Consider the following 17,694-nt stretch of genomic DNA (forward strand, 5'->3'; position numbering starts at 1 on the left):
TAAAAGAGCCTGCCAATAGAAACTAGCCCCTGGGCTACCAAAGCGGCAAGCCAATTTTTAACTTTGTATTTTTGCGGGCGACAAGCCGAGTATGGGCAGCGCGACAAGTCGCAATGTTTTTTAATTTTACTGATAGTACTACTGGTGCACCTGAATGGCTCTAAACTTTGTCAACAGCACCAGCCGTGCCAGGAAGTACTCCTTATAACTTGGCAATTTGCTTCACTTTATTCTCAATATATGAGCAGAAGAAAAGTACATTTTATATTCCACAAAAAAAAAACTTTTTTGGTTTGTATTAAAATGAGAATGAAAAAAACAAACCGATTTACATCTCGTCCAGCGACCTCATGGCCTCCTCGAACTCGTTCTTGAGGGCAGTGTAAGTCTCCTTCAGCGTCTCGTACTCGGTCTCGGCGGTCTCCACGTCCTTCTCCTTCTGGGTGAGCTTGCGCTGCAGGCCCTCGTTAAGAAGGTCGAGCTCCTGGGTGCTACATTATCAAAAATATCAAAAATAAAAAAAAAAACAAATAAAAAAGATAAAACTTAGTATAAACCCCCATACAATAAATAAGCAAACATTTGTAATCCAGTTAAAGACACCAATACAAATAGCATATGCAGAAGGCGTATCAGCCGAGGCGTCATGTGCAGAATCGTACTTTTTTATGGCCTCGCGCAGCTGAATCTCAAGGTTGTCAATCCTCTCCTCCTGAGTGTTGGCGTTCTTCAGCACAATGTCGCTCTGGTTGAGCGTGGCAGCGTTGTCCTGCTGGATCTGCTTGGCCTCGGCAAGCTGGGCATCCCGCTTATCGGCCTCCTCCTCGAGCAGCTGGACGCGGTTCTGGAGCGAAATTAGTTCCTGCTCGCGCTCGGTCTGCTGGGCAAGAACTAGCTTCAGCTGCTGGTCGGCCGCCTCGGCGCGCTCGTTGGCGGCCTCAGCCTCGGCACGGTATGCGTTGATCTTCTACACAGGGGAAAAAGATGGAGGGTGCAAGCGGAATGTGCGACAACACGAATGCAATACAGAGTTTAGTCGAATGGGAATAAAAGCATAAACATTGGTCAGTGTTGCAGATGGAGTTTGGAATTGCAATCTTTGGTCGTCATGCAAAAGTGTCTGCTTTAACTGCGAGTGGCGCCACCAGTCGCTAAAATAAGCATTTCTGGCGATTCGGGAGGCAACCGCTACTGTCACAAAGACAAAAAAGTTCTTGAAGGGTTTGAAAAATAATACGTACCTCGCGGGCCTTGTCCATATTTGTAGTTGGAAATGTAAATGTGTATTAAAAAGAGAAATAAAGGGTATGTAGAGTAGAAAAGAGTAGAAAAGAAGGGTGCTAGGGTATGTGAACAAAATAAAGGAGACAAATAGAATAAGCGAATGGTTATATAAAAGTGTGGCAAGCTGCTCCTAGTTCCTTTTGCTTCTTTGCCAATGCTGTTGCATTTTTGCCTGTCGTCTATTCTTTGTCATTGTTTTCATCCAATCTGCTGGTGTTTTGACAGCCGCGAGGCGCAAAACGACCAGCACTCTTGTTTTTTGCACTAAAACAGCAGACTGGGGAAATCTCTAGGAATAGGGGAAAACTCCGCCTTGTTCTATTTTTTGCACCAGCGCAAGTTTGTTGTTGTTTGTGCAAAAAGTAATCCCAGTTCCTGGATTTTGATGTTTTGGCATGGGGATGGTTCACTTCTCGACTCGGTTCAAGCATATTTATTGCTTTTTCTTATGGCTTGGTATGCTGCGTCTCCTGACCAAAGTACAAATGCAGGAATTATCACAGCACAAAAATGACTGCTTGCGTGATCACAGGTTTTCCAGCAGTTGGACTGTGGGAACCATCGCTTTTGTTTATCAGAGAGGGAGGAGGATCGTGTGCAAGCAGTTGAAAACTCTCGAGCCCTGTAGCATAAAAAAAGTAACTACCACTACGTATATATTCCAGCAGGCTGGGCGCTCTCATTATCACTACTACAACTCTCTTTTCTCTTTTCAAATTCCTGTTTTACAACCCACTCCATAGCATTATCCTCGCACTAAAAAATAAATAGTATCCACAATATGGCGAACCAGATTCCGTACAAGACATACGTACAGTCGGCTGAATACATCAAGACTCGGATCAACGGCTTCCAGCCCGAAATTGGAATCATCTGCGGCAGCGGGCTGAGCTGCCTGGCCGAAACATTTGAGCGTACCAAGGCAGTGGTCAAGTACGACGAGATCCCGGGCTTTGTGCGCAGCACTGTGGAGGGCCACCCAGGCCAGCTCGTCTTTGGCGACCTGGCGGGCAAGCGCGTGGTGTGCATGCAGGGCCGGTTCCACTGCTACGAGGGATACACCGTGCAACAGGCGACGTTCCCGGTACGCGTCATGCACCTCCTGGGTGTGAGTGTCCTGCTGGTGACGAATGCCGCCGGCGGCATCAACCCCAACTACGAGGTCGGCGATGTGACGTTGATCGCCGACCACCTGTCGCTGCCGGGCATTGCCGGTGCCAACGCCCTGATCGGCGCTAACATTGAAGAATTCGGCCTGCGCTTCCCATCTATCTCGGACCTGTACACACCGCGCCTGCGCAATATCGCCGCGCGCATCTACTTGACCAACCCCAGTTTGCGCGAGGACAAGGGGTTCCGCGTGCATGAGGGCGTTTACGCATGGTGCTACGGCCCGTGCTTTGAGTCTCGCGCCGAGCTGCGCGCGCTGAAGACGCTAGGCGCTGATCTTGCGGGCATGAGCACTGTGCCTGAGGCTGTAGTGGCCAAGCATTGTGGCATGGAGGTTCTGGCCATGTCACTGGTCACCAATAAGTGCGTTGACCGCAGGGAGCCCAGCTCTCTCGATGTTGTGGCTGCAGAGCTTGCTGGCCAGCCCCTGGTTACTGTTGCAGAGCAGTTCCCGCACCATGAGGAGGTCATGGCTGCTGCTGCCGCGCGCACCCCTGTCATCCAGGAGTTTGTACGGAGCATTATCAGGGACATTTGATCAATTTAATTATTTTCATTTTGAGGGTGTGTATTAAATAGTATATTTTTATTTACAATTACAATACGATATAAAATACAGACTACACATCACTACGCATATCTCGGATCTGCTTGTCGTACCAATAATTCCTACAGCGCGTTGTTCAAAGAGTTACAGGATTTAAGAAGAATTAGTAAAAATCGAACTATCGTCTAAAAAAGACAAGCTGCAAAACAACATATACACATCTATTTTTTATAGTTGTGTTTCTTTCAGAAAATATACGGTCAAAATTTCAGCACTTGGCCCAATCCGCCATAAATGACGGACCGAGCAATCTGACTGACGTGCAAAAAATATTAAGGCTTCATCATCAAGGTTGCGGTCAAAGTCGCAAGAATAATAAAGAACGCAAAACAAAAACTTACAATTTATCACATTACCACACTATTCAAACAGCTATATAAAAAATAGAAAATAATTTTAGCAAGAAGAGAGAAGAAGCTTGGCAAACAAACTCTTGATTTTCATTTTGACGAGATTGCAGGGCGGAGAGGAAAAATGGAAAAAAAAAACTTTGCGTGAGCCGCCTTTTTTTCAGGGGAAAAAGCTCTAGTAGAGCCGATCTGATCAGCGAGTTTTAATCTACACGATCAGACTCTTTTCCTTCAGCAGCAGGGCCAGCTCGCCGTTGGCGTGGATCGCCGCAAGATCATCGCTGCCGCCAATGCTCTTTCCATCAACAAAAACGTTCGGGAACGTAAAGTGGCCGGAGACTGCGCCCAGCGCGGCCTTAATCTCCATTGGATCCGCCTCCAAGTCAGCCTCCAGCACGGTGAACTCCAGCCCGCGCCCGTCGTGGTACTGCGACAGCAGCTGCTTGGCGCGCCGTGAGTACGGGCAGTACGTCTTGGAAAACACCATCACGCGGTGCTTCTTGATCAGCGTGCGCACCTTGCGTTCTGCCGCCGAGGGCGCTGGCTTCTGCGCCTGTTCCTCCTGTTGCATGGCTTGGTTCGCTGGCTCGTTGGCTGGCGTCTTCACAGGCTCATTCACAGGCTCAACCACCTTTACCTTATCCTTTGCTGCAGCTTCAGGCGCAGCAGCAGCGTTGGCAGGACGGTCGGCAAGCAGTGCCGTGAGCAACCCCTTATCTGTCAGCATCTGTGCCAGTTGGCCACTACCCTCAAGCTGCTGCAGCTCCTCGTTCCCGCCAACACATTGCACATCAATAAAAATACTGGGGAACGTCGTGCGCTGGTACAGGCTCTTCAGCGCCTGCCGAATGCCTTGGAGATCCTTCTCACTACTCATCTCAATGACAATATACCGGAGCCCCCGCTGGTCGCGATACCACTGCAAGAGCGCCTTTGCCGCCCGGCAGTGTGGGCACTCGGGCTTGCTGAAAATCACCACATGGTTGTCCCGCAGCGTCGACTGCACAAAGTACTCTGTCGGGTCCTTGATGAACCCGTCCCTGAGGGGCACCTCATTTAGGTTTGCCACTTGCATTTTCTTGGCTGCTTCCATATGTACCGGCTGGTTGTCAGCGGCGGTGGCCGGCTCGCTGCGCCTGAATAGCAGGAACAGTGCAAAGAGTGCTAGCACAAGTATAACTAGGACTCGGCGCCGGTAAAGCGCTTTGGACAGCCCCATTTCTGCGTTTTTTTTCTCGCTCTGAATGCAATGTCAAGGCTGGACGAGTGGCCAGTAAGGGCGAGTTTCCCTGGAATTACAAAAATAGAAGGAAAAAAGAAGAGGTCTGTTGAATTGTGCTTGCTTGAGCAGCAATAAACAGACAAAAATAGCAATTGAGCGACAGATAAAAATGTTAAAAATACACGGGAAAGTAATAATAAAAAACAAAAGCAAGGCAAGGTGAGGCAGCGCACAAAGCATACAAGCTGGTCGACGATGGTGCGCATGTTTGCTCTGTGCTCATGCGCTCTTTTTTCACACCCCCACCCCACTCCGCTTGTTTGCTTTTTTTGTTTCGGCTTCCGCCCGACTCCTCGAGTTTGGTGGCAATTTGTTCTGTGCTCAAAATAGTTGACCAAAGCAAGCCATTTCTCTCCCTTTGTCCGCTTATTGTTTTGGCTCCTTATTTTTGCTGCTTATACTCGCTCTGTCACACTTTAAGGTTTAAACTCCGGACGCACCAGCGACACATTCGAGCGACGACGACAACAACAAAAGAGCCTTGCGTCAGCTTGCCCAGCCACATCCCCATACCATACACCACACCACACTGCACACATGTCTCAGCAGCCTGCAACCTCAGGAAGCGGCCAGAGCCGCATGCGCCTGCCGCCCTCGCTGGACAGCGCCTATAAAATCGTGCGTGACGTCGGCCAGGGCGCCTACGGCCTAGTCTGCGAGGCCGAACACATCGAGACCGGGCAGCATGTCGCCATCAAAAAGGTGTCGCGCGTCGGCGAGAAGGAGGTACTGGCGAAGCGGTCGTTGCGAGAAATCAAATTAATGCGCCACTTCAGCGGCCACGAGAACATCATCTCGCTGCTGGACATTGACGTGACCAACAGCCCGGATTTCAACGAGATCTACCTGATACAGGAGCTGATGGAGGCCGACCTCCAGCTGATCATCAAGTCCGGCCAGCCGCTGACGGACCCCCACTTCCAGTACTTCCTGTACCAGATCTGCCGCGGCCTAAAGTACATTCACTCGGCCGGTGTCCTGCACCGTGACCTCAAGCCCAGCAACCTGCTGGTCAACGCAAACTGCTCGCTGCGGATCTGCGATTTTGGCCTGGCACGCGGGCTGGCTGAGACCCCCGAGGGCAACATCGGCTTTATGACCGAGTACGTGGCCACCCGCTGGTACCGCGCACCTGAAATCATGCTCTCGTTCCTCTCGTACACCAAGGCCATCGACATCTGGTCTGTGGGGTGTATTTTTGCCGAACTCCTGGGCAGCAAGCCGCTATTCAAGGGCCGTGACTACGTTGACCAGCTCAACCAGATCCTGCAGATTCTTGGCACTCCCGACGACGCCACGCTGTCGCGAATTGGCAGCGAGCGCGCCCAGATGTACATTCGCTCGCTGCCGTACATGCCCAAAGTTCCCTGGGAGCGCATCTTCCCGGGCGCCACGCCCCTGGCGCTGGACCTGCTCGAGAAGCTGCTGGACTTTGACCCGAGCACCCGCATTACCGTTGAAGAGGTGCTTGCCCACCCGTATCTCAAGGCATACCACAACCCGGATGATGAGGTGTCGTGCCCAGTGGCCTGCGATATGTCCTTTGAGGCCGTCACCTCGATGCCCGACGTTAAGCGCATGATCATCGACGAGGTCATTGATTTTAAGCGCCAGGCTGTCCAGGAGACCAACGACGCCGCCGCAGAGATATCCGACTATATGGATGGCTATGCTGATCCGAACGCTATACCCGCCAATGATGGGTTTGCCCGCGCGCGCGAGTACCGGTCGGTCGACGACAGCTACGAGCCGGGAACGGCAGCGCAGCACCAGCAGTTTATCGACGAGTCTGGATTGATGAGCGCCAGCGATGCTGCGGCGCTGGAGCGGGAGCTAGCTGGCGATGTGGAGATGAACTGAGCTGATCTTTTTTTAATATTGCAGTGTGACGTTTAGTGGAATGAAAATGAAAATATGCTCAAATATATGTGATAATTAGGTATTGTCAAGTACATTAAAAAGGCAGTGGGGCTTAGAGGTAGTAGTGGTGGACAATCGGCCGTGCCTCGTCCCAGGGCCCGTGCATCTCGTTCTTGTACCGCTGGACCCAGATCAGCCACAGTGGGCAGCCAAACGTAATGAACAGCGTAATGAACACGTGCAGCATGGCGATAGCGCGCGAAATATACAAGAACATCGCTGCTGCGATCAACGCAAGCACAATCGCCATGGCCATGGACGCTGCCGCCGAAATGCGCTTAAGGTACCGCCTGAAAATCGGAAACAGCGCAAACCACTTGAGCGCAAACGCAAGAAACGCAAACACGCTCAGGTTGCTATTCAGCTGCGACGCCAGCAACACACTGCCCAATACGGCGGCGTTGAGAGACACACTGCCCGGAAAACGGATGTTGGTCAGATTGCCCGTACTGTAGTCGTGGAATGCCAGGTTAACGCAAAAAAAGATGACGGTCATTGCCCAGATCGTGTCGCTGCTCGTATCTTCCGTCAGCGTGCGCAGGATCGGCGACAGGCCAAAGAGCAGCAGCGCAAACAGCACCGCGCCCTTGATCAGCTTGAACCGGACTATGCGCTGCTCGGGCGTGCGCAGGTACATGTTCAGCAGATCCCAGAACACAAACCCGAATAGTGTGGATACCGACGAGCACCACAGGAGCACCTGGCCTGTGAGGCTGCCGCGGTACAGGCTGATGAACACTGCGATGAACACCATGATGCTCGATATGTGCTGCGTGACTACGGCCGTCTGCATGACGACTGTCGAGTAGTCGTACATCCTCACGTTGGTGTTCTTCTGCAGCTCCATGAGAAACGTCTCATCAACATAGTCATCCGGGTACTCCTGTTTTATGTACAGCAGCTTGCGCCAGGGTCGCCGCCCACGCACACCCGTTGGCCGCCCACCTGTTGTGCCATCGGACGCCAAGGCCGACGTCGGTAGATACAGCCCCGGCCAACATGTAGCGTCTGCTCCCGCGTGCGCCTCCGGGACCAGCGTGCTGCTGCGCCCGCTTGGGCCATTGCCGAGGTGCAGTTGTGCTGGTGTATTGTTTGTGTTGGTGCTGGTGCTGGTGCTGGTGGCAGGGGAGGCGGAAGTTTCGCGCCGCCGACTGAGGAACGACACACCTATCCGCGTCGGCACTATCTTCATTGCCTTCCGCGTTGCTTGCCTTTACTGAAAAAAGTAGGCGAATTGTGAAAAGAAAATTGGAATTGGAATTGAAGAGACCGAATGCAAAAAAATAAAAGAAGTGAAATGCATGTGAATACTAAAAAGATGTGCGTCTCCCAAGACTTGGCTTGGTAAGCTCAAACATGTTTATGCTAAATACATTTGATGCTTTGTGGCATCATTGCTAATCTATCGACCTCTACAGATTCACGCATCAAATCACAAGAAATTAGTGTTGGTGATGGTGACGACAGCAATGATTGATATACTTTCAACACCTAAATTGATGAGCACCATCACGGGCATGATGCGATTTGGTTGTGTATTTTCTAAACCCAAATGTCAAAGTGCCATTGGGTAGCTGGAAATATGTTGAAAGCGGACTGCTTCTTTGCATCTTAGGAGAGTTGCCCATTCTTCACATTGCGAGAATCACCTGGCTTACCCGAGGAAAGCATTATTAGGACCGTAAAACAAATAATGTGCGACGGAATGTGCAACGGATTACAATCTCCCAGCCATTTATTTTTTACTTGCACTGTGATCTTTGCTATTTTTTGCCAAACGCATTCTGCGAATTGCCATTTTGATGCAGTCCAACTAGTACCCGCCTTCAATACGTGTTCGTTTCGTGTTTTCTTTACCCCTTCTACCTCGGTGCATGTATGTACCTAGGCAATCCCGCGTTACTCACCCACTCAATCTGTGCATTCGCAAATTGCGTAATTTACAGTCTTGAAACTGTTGGCCACAATGTGGCTTGCTGCTTCCTGCTGCTACATGCAACTATTTTGGATGACTGTCATTTTCATTTTGGCACCATTTTTATTCTGCCCCCTCCCCCACATACGCGCATACATACAAACCGATCTGAGATTTTTGTTTTTGCATTTTCCACTTTTTTGCCCTCGCAGTCAAAAAAACCTAGATATGAGGCCTCCATACTGGCGCATTTTGTCCAGCGCAGTAATGTTTAAATATTCTGCACACTGACCATGCCCAGAGAATTTGCAATAAAAATGTTTGGATTGCTTGTTTGCTTCATCCGTTATTTATTAGCATTACGCCCTGCTGCCCGCACGATAGAAGAAGCAGTGCTCTCATAAAAAAGTTTCGACATTTTTAGGCAGGGTTGCTTTTTTCTTCTATACTCATCAACATTTTCCACCAATTCTGTCGTTTTTACCCGGTATTTTTATATTCACAAAAAAACCAACATGTCTTCAGCCAGCTCCTTTTTTTCGCACAACTCACTCGGAGAAAATACGCTACGAACAAACGCCCCAAGCCTTAAGCGCAGAAGAAGCATCCTCGAACCGCTCAGCCAGCCAAGCGCAGCAGCCCCGCCAAGGAAAAGACGAGTGCTCACAGCAACCAGCCAAAAGGAAAACATTTCCGAGCAACAGCCCACATGCACAAACACCATGACCTCTTTTTCGCGGCGCAACAACGCGCAAACAGGGGTGCTCCCAGCAAACAAAAGGACCTGCCCAGCCCTCCAAACCCTCCACATCAAGGCGCTCGAATACGGCCTGCGAGTGCCTATCAACAACACGCCTCTGGGCATACTGGATCAGGCTGAAAACATCATTTATAACCGGATGCATCGGCCAATGATTGCGCGGCTGTCGATTAGTCAGCGGAGCTCGAGAAGAAGGGTTATTACATCTCCGCCAGTGCTGTCATTGCTTCCAATTGACATTATTGCTGATGCCAATTTAACCAGCGTGCCGGCCTTATCTACCGCATCCATCATACCTGTTCGCCCTCGGAGACACAGCCGGCGCAACTCGACTGGGTGCCTTGAGTTGACGCTTTTGTTAGAAATGTGAAAGATGTAGACAATTGTACAAATATATATGTAAAGGTTGAGCTTTGCAGTCAAAACTTGAATTATTCTAGCCGATGGCGTGATCACAAATGGCTCCTATTTGATTACCATGATTTGATCGTGGAATTTTATTATACCTTTATTTTTTTACTTGATCGCTGATGGAAAAATTTTTCTCGTTGGGATGTGGATTCAGCTTGATGCAACTTTTTTTCTTCCTCGGTTGGCAAGTCGGGCATGGGGTATAAAATCCCTGCGACAGCTTGCTATAAAGCCCTCTTTCGTCTTCACTTTTCTTATCTCCGTCTTTTGTTTATTTGTTTATGTTGTATTCTTAGTTTGTGTGTTTTGCGATAAGGTATGTATTATTTTTAAATTTGAATTATATATTTTTACTGCAAGAGTACTTTTTAGGCATGATGAACAATACACAGACCTGTTCTGTAGGACGAAATACTTAGAATCGATTATCGTCTTCTGGAGATGAAAGTGCATTATCACTGACCTTTACCTAAAAGTACCTTTTGCTTTATGAGTTTAAACTACAAACTGTTGGTTGTTTTGATACACTTGCCACTAAACGTCATTGTTTTTTGTCTTTTTTTTGCTTATGATATTATTAGTATAGGTTTGATTTATTCGTGGATGTGTTGACTAATATCCGACAAACAAGAGCGAATTTTGTGTGTATTGTATAGTATATTTTTTATTGTTTGAAATATCTAATAAATGTATAAAAAAAATTAAACATTAGTAACAAGTAAAATATGATTGTAAGATAAAAAAAACTAATGAGAGAAACTAAGCCATGTTGCTGTATACCTTGACAACATCATCTAGCTCCTCAAGATCGTCGATGATTGCAAGCAGCTCTTGGGCCTGCTCTTCATTCACATCCACCGATGTCGTAGATATGTACGCACCAGCCATGCGCTCTATCGTGTACCCCGAGGACTCGCTCAGTTGCTGGGTCACAACCCTAAGCTTATTAAACTCGCAAGTGACCTCAAACCTGCCATCCCCCAGCTCTGCAATATCCTCCGCACCCGCCTCGATTGCCTTCTCAAACATGATATCCTCCGAATCGCCAGTCTCGCCCGCTGTGAACCAAATACATCCCTTCATCTCAAACATGTATCCGACGGAGGTCATTGACCCTTCCATGCGATTGAACTTGTTGCGCAGGGCCTTGACTGCGCGGTTTTTGTTGTCCGTCAGACACTCGATCATGAAAGCAATGCCATGGGGACCCAGCCCCTCGTACACGACGCTTTCTGCGTTTGAGTACTCTTTGGATGCCGCGCGCTTGATCGCACGCTCAACGTTTTCCTTGGGCATGTCTGCCTGCTTGGCCTGTTTGATAGCAGCAGCAAGGCGCAGATTGAACTTCATATCCGTGCCGCCCTCTACGCAAAAGAATAAAAGGACACCCTGACACGACAAACGAATCAGGGGAGAACATATTAGTGAGCCATTTTGGGTCCACAAAAGATAAGGATAAAGTTATGATATTCATATAAAAACATTCACTCCGCTTATCTTTTTTTACCTTTTGTCGCGGCTAGGATCTCCTTTGAAATGGACGCAAATATCTGGCCCTTCTTCACGTCCGCGGCGCCCTTGGAATGGCGTATTTTGGCCCACCTGCTGTGCCCAGAATGCCTTTTCGGCATCAGCAGACAAGCGGCCAGCCGCCCGCCGCCGACTGATGTTGCTGGGGCTACGGCACCAAAGGCCGAGGAGCCATGCCGGAGTACAGATATCATCGATGTCAGCAGCTCCATTTTATGCAGAGTTCGACCAGTGTATCTGATTTCCCTTTGGACAATCGCCTTTGTATAACGCAAGTTGATCTACACTAATGAAAACGAGAGTGTGCGAAAAATACAAATGCTAATATAAGCACAGGGCGTGGAGCTTTGGAAAAATAAAAAATAAAAAGAGACGGGAGATTGGAACGTGCCAGAGTTTCTCGTGGTGATTTAATCCAATATTGTGCGATGCAGAGAGGCGAGACGATGGTAAATCCGATAATGGGACTCAGAGTGCGTTTATCGATGACAGGGTTGTTGGATTGCCTAGCAATTCAGATGTCAGCCGCAGAAAGTGGTTCGGAATAATAAAAATAGGCAGTCACATTCAACTCAGTTGCCGGGCATATAAATTACGTATGCAAGTTGTCAATTCTTCAGCTTTTTTAACAAAGCCAGAGAATCTCTGAAAAGAAGCACTAATAGAACAAGCTCAATAGAAAAAATGGTCGTGATGGGAAGCGATACTGTAGGTGCACGCGCGTTTACGGAGTGTGCATTTTCATCTTGCTATCGATGGCACTGCCAAAAATACGTGAGGCAAAATATAAAATCGATATGAAATGTGCTTGCTTGCTTGTAGAGGCTCCAGGCTCAACAGCGCCAACACGCGAGGGGTCGGCTTGAATTAGCGCATAAATTTTATGTTTTTTTAATATGCGCTTGGACCACCACTGGACTTCGTAAAAGGTGCGCAATGTCCATCCTTATGCTTTGTTTTTGGACTTTTGGACGCCAATTATGAAGGGGTTGTGCGCACTTGCCACTCGGAACAAAGTCGGCCTGTATGTCAATTTGAGGACAAATAATTATTCCGCACGGGTACCACAGACCAAAAGTACGCCAAAAAAGTATTTGGCATTTACAGCTAAAAAGCAAAGCACACGCCTCCAGACCGTCCTGCATGTACAAATACAAATTACGCTGTCCTTGGATATTGGGTGTTGTGCACATTTCCACTAATTGCATCCGGATACGCCCGAAAATAATAACATCGTGATTCTCGCCACCCCCACGCCTCGCTGCGCTCATATCCTCGATTGGAAATCTGCCTGACCGTGATATTTCCATGCGGATGTGGAGAATAAGAGGGAGAGAGGGAGGGGGGGGAGGGGGAGGAGGGCACAAACCAGCGGCGTCGTTTATCAGGCGCCATCAGTCACTATTTCTCGCTTGCGGTTGCTGGGTGAAAGGGGTGGGTGGTGCCCGTGCGGCTTACGCGCTGCTGCTGATAAAACATGCGGCATTATGACGCAGCAACCACAATCAAGAAGCAAAAAAGAGGAACAGTGCGCTTTTATTATCTTTTGCCCGCGCCGCCATCGATTAGCACATTGCCTTTACTTTTGCCTCTATGGACACATTCTGGCCAATAGATGTTTTTTGATGCGACTGCGATAAGTACGTTCGATCGAAGGCCAGGGAATTTTTCAGTATTGCGATTGTTACCGATAGGAGAGCTGGTTGGGTTATTTTTGCTCGCACATAGTAGCGGAGTGGGTGCTTATTAATTAGTGGCCTATTCCTCCCCAGGAAAATAAGGGGATTTGCACAGTCGCCAACCGCTCCGATTTGGTAAACTGTATTTCCTCCTGGTCTGTCCACTCTTATGCCTCTGATGAGCTCTCGATTGAGAATGCCGCTCCCGAAAAAATAGGGGGATACGGCGAATCTTTGCTTGTGTCGGGTGGATGATGGATGATTGTCATTTTGTGTACGCTTGTGCCAACATCTCAAAAAGATCATATCCGCGGACGCAGCGTTTTTTGTGTTGTATTTTTTTTAGCCCAGTCACTGCGCTGTCTATTCCGCCTGTATATAAAAACAACCAGTCGCCCCCATGTGAGGACTGCACACATGCTTTTTGCTTTTATAATTTATTACCAGCTGCTGTAGAGAATAACGACATTATTTGCGTGCAGTTAACCGAGTCTATTAGCTGTCATTACAGCCTGTGTTACCCTTTTCTATTTTTTCTACACATTTCCTAATTTCCCTTCATCGCACGGCCTTCTTTTTTCTTTTTCTTTCTTTTTTTCTGATCATATCATTAGCACCATCTCTCATATATTTTAATATTTTTAAGGTTACTACTGGCGATCAAATCAATATTGTATATTTATATTAGCCACACTGCCTCCATACAAATAAGCACGCACGCGCAATCACACGTTTTTTTCTTGTTTTTTGTCCGTTGTATTTCTCACATTTTTTTATTTTTCACAAAAATGGCATCCACAACTAGCGTCGACAACATCGACATGGGCACAACAGTGTGGATGATTGCATCCACAGCGCTCGTGTTTATGATGATCCCGGGTCTCGGCTACTTTTACAGCGGCATGGTCCGTAGCAAAAATGCCCTGTCACTAGTGTTCATGTGCATGTTGGCGCTGGCTGTCGTCACATTACAGTGGGTGATCTGGGGCTACTCGCTCGCTCTTTCGGAGACATCGACAAACCCTTTTATTGGCAACCTCTCACACTGGTTGTTCTTGGATGTCAACTATAAACCGCACCCAAACGCACCAACAGTACCCGGAATCGTGTTTGCCATCTACCAGTGCATGTTTGCTGCTTTGACACCAGGACTGGCGATTGGCGGTGCAGCTGAGCGGATTCGCGTGCTGCCGACTATTGTCTATACGTTCATCTGGACGACGCTCGTGTACGACCCCATTGCCTACTGGGTTTGGGCGCCCAACGGCTGGCTGTGCAAAATGGGTGTGCTGGACTTTGCCGGCGGCTGCGCCGTTGAGATAGCGTCAGGCTTTGCGGCACTGGCTTTTTACTTTGTGCTCGGCGAGCGCCGCGGATTTGGCGAGGAGAAGTGGCACCCGCACAATTATCTCAACATCATTTTGGGCTTCGCTTTCCTCCTGTTTGGCTGGTTTGGATTTAACGCTGGTGCTGCGTCGCTAGTGTCAGGACGTGCTGGCATCGCCTTTATGACCACCATACTGGCCGGTGCTGTTGCCGGGTTGGTCTGGCTCGGTCTGGCCTTCCGTGTGGAGCACAAGTTTTCAAGCTTTCACTTTTGCTCGGGCGCTGTGGCCGGCATGGTGTGCGTGACGCCCGCAGCCAGCTACGTGGCCACCTGGGCGGCCATTCCCATGGGCGTAATCTCTGGCGTCTGCTGCTACTACGCTATTGGCCTTGCCCTGCGTCTGGGTATCGACGACTGCATTGACGTATTTGCCGTCCATGGCATTGGGGGTCTTCTTGGAGTTTTTCTGACCGGTGTTTTTGCTGACAAGAACATCATTGAGCTCGACGGCATTCCATCGGCCGGTGGCCTAATCAACGGAAACGGCCGCCAGTTGTACATTCAGCTGGCTGCCTTGAGCGTCTGCGCGGCCTGGTCCTTTACTGTCTCGTTTATCGTGCTCAAGATAATGAACTACATTCCTTTGTTCCGCTTCCGCGTCCACCCCGACGCCGAGGAACACGGACTGGACTTTACTGAGCTTGGCGAGGCTGGTTACAACTTTATGCACGAGATTGCTCAAATGCACAGCGAGTCGCAGAGCCCCCGCTTGCAGGCGCGCAGCTTCCAAGAGTCCGACTCTATCAAGCATCCACACAAGGACATGCCGCTGATCAAAGAGTCTGTGTCGTCGGGTCTATTGACTGCCACACCTTCTGTGAGGGCAATCTGAAGTAGCAAGTTTGCTTACGCCTCATTATACACGTGCATTGTACATTTTCATCTATCGATTTTATACCTGTAATTTTAATTCATTATTTCATACATTCACACAAACATACGTCCATTTTTAATCAGCGCACTTTAACGCATGCCATAATTTTTTTGGCACAGCTGTTGAGTATAATCAAAAGCCAGAATATCAATACGAAAAACACAAGCTTTGCCAGCGCCATAGACTTGAAACTATAATCACTATTTTTAACAAATATAATTTGATCATTTGATAATTATAATATCTTGAAAAATATTTATTTATATAAACAGGGTATTTTATTTTAAAAAAATAATCGCTGACACCATCCAATCTTTCTTACATACATGACATGCATTGTTCGTTGTTGTGGTTGGAGAATATTTTGTTATGTGCAGCCCGGCTTTAAATATTGGCAACAATGTATTTGCAATACTGCCAACATTGATAATAATTTGAATAAATGTGCAAAGTGTAAACCATTTTTACGGAATACAAACATTATAAGGCCAGCAATACATTTTTAAAATTATTCGGCCGAGCAAATCCGGAGTTTCAAAGGGGGAATATTGAGTGTGCTTTCCACGGTTGATGTCAGATTTGATTGCCAATTCATTTTCCCCGCCACCGGTGGCCAGTGACGAGGAATTTAGAGTATCTATTAAAAGGTAACTCTTGCAATTCTATTGCAGGCATATCGTATCATCATATAGCAACCGCCGAAGGCATCCTCAAGCTCCCTAGTGCTCTCGGGTGGCCCGGCCCAATAAAAGGTCTCCAGTCAATCCCACAGCTACTAACATGACATGCACAACCAAAAACATCGCGACCCTCTCAAACCTGGGGATTGGTTTTATTCTCTAGTTTTGGCGTTTTACTCACCGGAGGTACTGGATAGAGATTATAAAACAATTCAAAAAATTATAGACCTTCCAGCACCCCCACAACCTTGAATTGCTGCTTCGATTCTGGCACCGGGGGAAGCTGAAGGCTCTCAGCCTAGCCAAGCAGCTTACCAAACCACAACTCAATAGAGTTGTACATGTTGTGTACGGCCTTGCTCTCGCAAGGCAACAACTACGACGCCGCATACGGAACGCAGGACTGTTGCCCTACACCAGCCCCGCGTAATACTTGCGGCGCTTTCGTCAATCTCCACAAAAAAGCAACACTCTCCGGTCCACTCGCAGCCCCAGCCGGCTGAGCGCTCGTGCATGGTCGGGTGCTTCCTTTGCTTCCACCCCCACTTAAAATAAAGGGCTTGGCTCCAGATGAAGACCATCACACAAAGCTGTTCAGGGCCGTCAAAGTGGACCATTGATATGTGATGAAAGGAAGCAGATCAACCACAACAATGACAGCGGCCAAGAAAGGGACAACACAAAACAGGAAACGGATGCGCAGCCCCAGTAGGCGCTGAGTGGTGCACATCAAACACAAAGTTGCCGGAAGCAGAGGACCACCCGCCCCCACATTGACGCAGCAGGGGCCGGAAGCAGATTATAACACACTTTCTATTAAGCTCAGCAAGGGCCGGGGGCGTCGGCTGTCTGAACAACGGGCAGTTCTACCGGACAACACAGCACGAATGCCATGAGGTCTGATACCGGGACAATGACGTGGGGTGCCAAAGGTTGTATAGTTGGTTGGTACATTTCATACGTTCTTTGTGCATTACCTTACGACACAGTTGTTGAAGCGAGAGACGGTCATCAAATAAAAGGGAAAGTGAGGCAACCTGTGTGAGGAGAAGAAAAGAGAACAGAGAGAGAAAGATATGGCCAGGAACTGGTCGCCCCCTTTTTATAGCCCTCTCATTTCTGCTTTTTTGGCGACCAGAAAATATTTATTCATTTTTTTTTACATTTTTCCTTTCTTCTTGTATAGTGCGGAAAAATGCGTGCGCAAAAATAAAGAACCGAATACCGCGTGATGCACACGAAAACAGGTTGTTTTTTCCGCTCTCATTATAATTGCATTTAAAATGTTGTATTCGAATGAAGCAGCTCGGCTGCAGACAAACGATGAGTATAATTTATTTCATTGTAATTGTTTGGAGTGGTCTTTTTTTGCGCGCCAATATGCCAGGGGAAGGGGTGTCTGCATTTCCAACATAATCCCGCCTAACGAAAAGTGCTGTTTCAAATATAATAAAGTTAATAATTCACATTGGCTGTTAGAAAAAGGAAAAGCCACCGCTCATCCTCACCAGAACAGAAACACATGCGGTACTTAAATACTTGCCATGTGCAGCCTCGCAGATGTGATAGTATATTTGCAGCCAGTGGAGTCGCCTGTGTGTTGACCACAATTACAGACATAATACACAGCAAACATAGAAAAAAGAGGCGAACTTTTTGGGTGCACTTACCACCATTCGCTGTCAGTATTAGTTCTAATTGGCACACAGCAACACAATGCCCGAGTGCCAGCACAACTTTCTTAGATATAAACCAACCTTTGCGTTTCCTCGGTGAGCGACAAATTCTGCAAGTAAAGTTCAATTAAATAAAACTGTTGTCGAGCGCCAATTAAAAAAATTACAT

The 17,694-nt window shown here is 48.1% G+C and overlaps 8 protein-coding genes across 8 annotated transcripts; 4 read left to right on the top strand and 4 right to left on the bottom strand.

The window, feature by feature from the left end:
• Positions 1-328: 328 nt before the first annotated feature.
• BX661DRAFT_171773 (tropomyosin) lies at positions 329-1,259 on the bottom strand (the record flags this gene model as incomplete). Its single annotated transcript, XM_051533733.1, has 3 exons — positions 329-491; positions 663-967; positions 1,242-1,259. The coding sequence occupies 3 exons, from the start codon at positions 1,257-1,259 to the stop codon at positions 329-331; spliced, it is 486 nt and encodes a 161-aa protein (XP_051390729.1).
• A 640-nt stretch (positions 1,260-1,899) lies between these two features.
• Positions 1,900-3,069, top strand: BX661DRAFT_184200 (purine nucleoside phosphorylase-like protein). Its single transcript, XM_051536420.1, has one exon. The coding sequence runs from the start codon at positions 2,066-2,068 to the stop codon at positions 2,990-2,992; it is 927 nt and encodes a 308-aa protein (XP_051390730.1). The 5' UTR covers positions 1,900-2,065; the 3' UTR covers positions 2,993-3,069.
• Positions 3,070-3,458: 389 nt separating this feature from the next.
• Positions 3,459-4,845, bottom strand: BX661DRAFT_184201 (thioredoxin-like protein). The gene has a single exon (XM_051536421.1). It carries the CDS (start codon positions 4,628-4,630, stop codon positions 3,620-3,622), a length of 1,011 nt encoding a protein of 336 aa, XP_051390731.1. The 5' UTR covers positions 4,631-4,845; the 3' UTR covers positions 3,459-3,619.
• A 10-nt stretch (positions 4,846-4,855) lies between these two features.
• On the top strand, positions 4,856-6,609 carry BX661DRAFT_184202 (kinase-like domain-containing protein). Its single transcript, XM_051536422.1, has one exon. The coding sequence runs from the start codon at positions 5,231-5,233 to the stop codon at positions 6,551-6,553; it is 1,323 nt and encodes a 440-aa protein (XP_051390732.1). The 5' UTR covers positions 4,856-5,230; the 3' UTR covers positions 6,554-6,609.
• Positions 6,610-8,411, bottom strand: BX661DRAFT_210269 (phosphatidylinositol N-acetylglucosaminyltransferase subunit C; the record flags this gene model as incomplete). The annotated part of the gene is made up of 2 exons (XM_051538716.1): positions 6,610-7,558; positions 8,360-8,411. 2 exons carry the CDS (start codon positions 8,409-8,411, stop codon positions 6,666-6,668), a joined length of 945 nt encoding a protein of 314 aa, XP_051390733.1. The 3' UTR covers positions 6,610-6,665.
• Positions 8,412-8,884: 473 nt separating this feature from the next.
• On the top strand, positions 8,885-9,892 carry BX661DRAFT_184204 (uncharacterized protein). Its single transcript, XM_051536423.1, has one exon. The coding sequence runs from the start codon at positions 9,044-9,046 to the stop codon at positions 9,656-9,658; it is 615 nt and encodes a 204-aa protein (XP_051390734.1). The 5' UTR covers positions 8,885-9,043; the 3' UTR covers positions 9,659-9,892.
• Positions 9,893-10,362: 470 nt separating this feature from the next.
• BX661DRAFT_184207 (transcriptional regulator TACO1-like protein) lies at positions 10,363-11,788 on the bottom strand. The gene is made up of 2 exons (XM_051536424.1): positions 11,207-11,788; positions 10,363-11,063 (listed from the first exon to the last, which is right to left on the bottom strand). The coding sequence occupies exons 1-2, from the start codon at positions 11,439-11,441 to the stop codon at positions 10,459-10,461; spliced, it is 840 nt and encodes a 279-aa protein (XP_051390735.1). The 5' UTR covers positions 11,442-11,788; the 3' UTR covers positions 10,363-10,458.
• A 1,456-nt stretch (positions 11,789-13,244) lies between these two features.
• On the top strand, positions 13,245-15,248 carry BX661DRAFT_184210 (ammonium transporter 1). The gene has a single exon (XM_051536425.1). It carries the CDS (start codon positions 13,697-13,699, stop codon positions 15,125-15,127), a length of 1,431 nt encoding a protein of 476 aa, XP_051390736.1. The 5' UTR covers positions 13,245-13,696; the 3' UTR covers positions 15,128-15,248.
• Positions 15,249-17,694: the final 2,446 nt, after the last annotated feature.

Source organism: Kickxella alabastrina, assembly GCF_025024165.1.
Source record: "Kickxella alabastrina strain RSA 675 chromosome Unknown BX661scaffold_15, whole genome shotgun sequence".
NCBI lineage: Eukaryota > Fungi > Kickxellomycota > Kickxellomycetes > Kickxellales > Kickxellaceae > Kickxella > Kickxella alabastrina.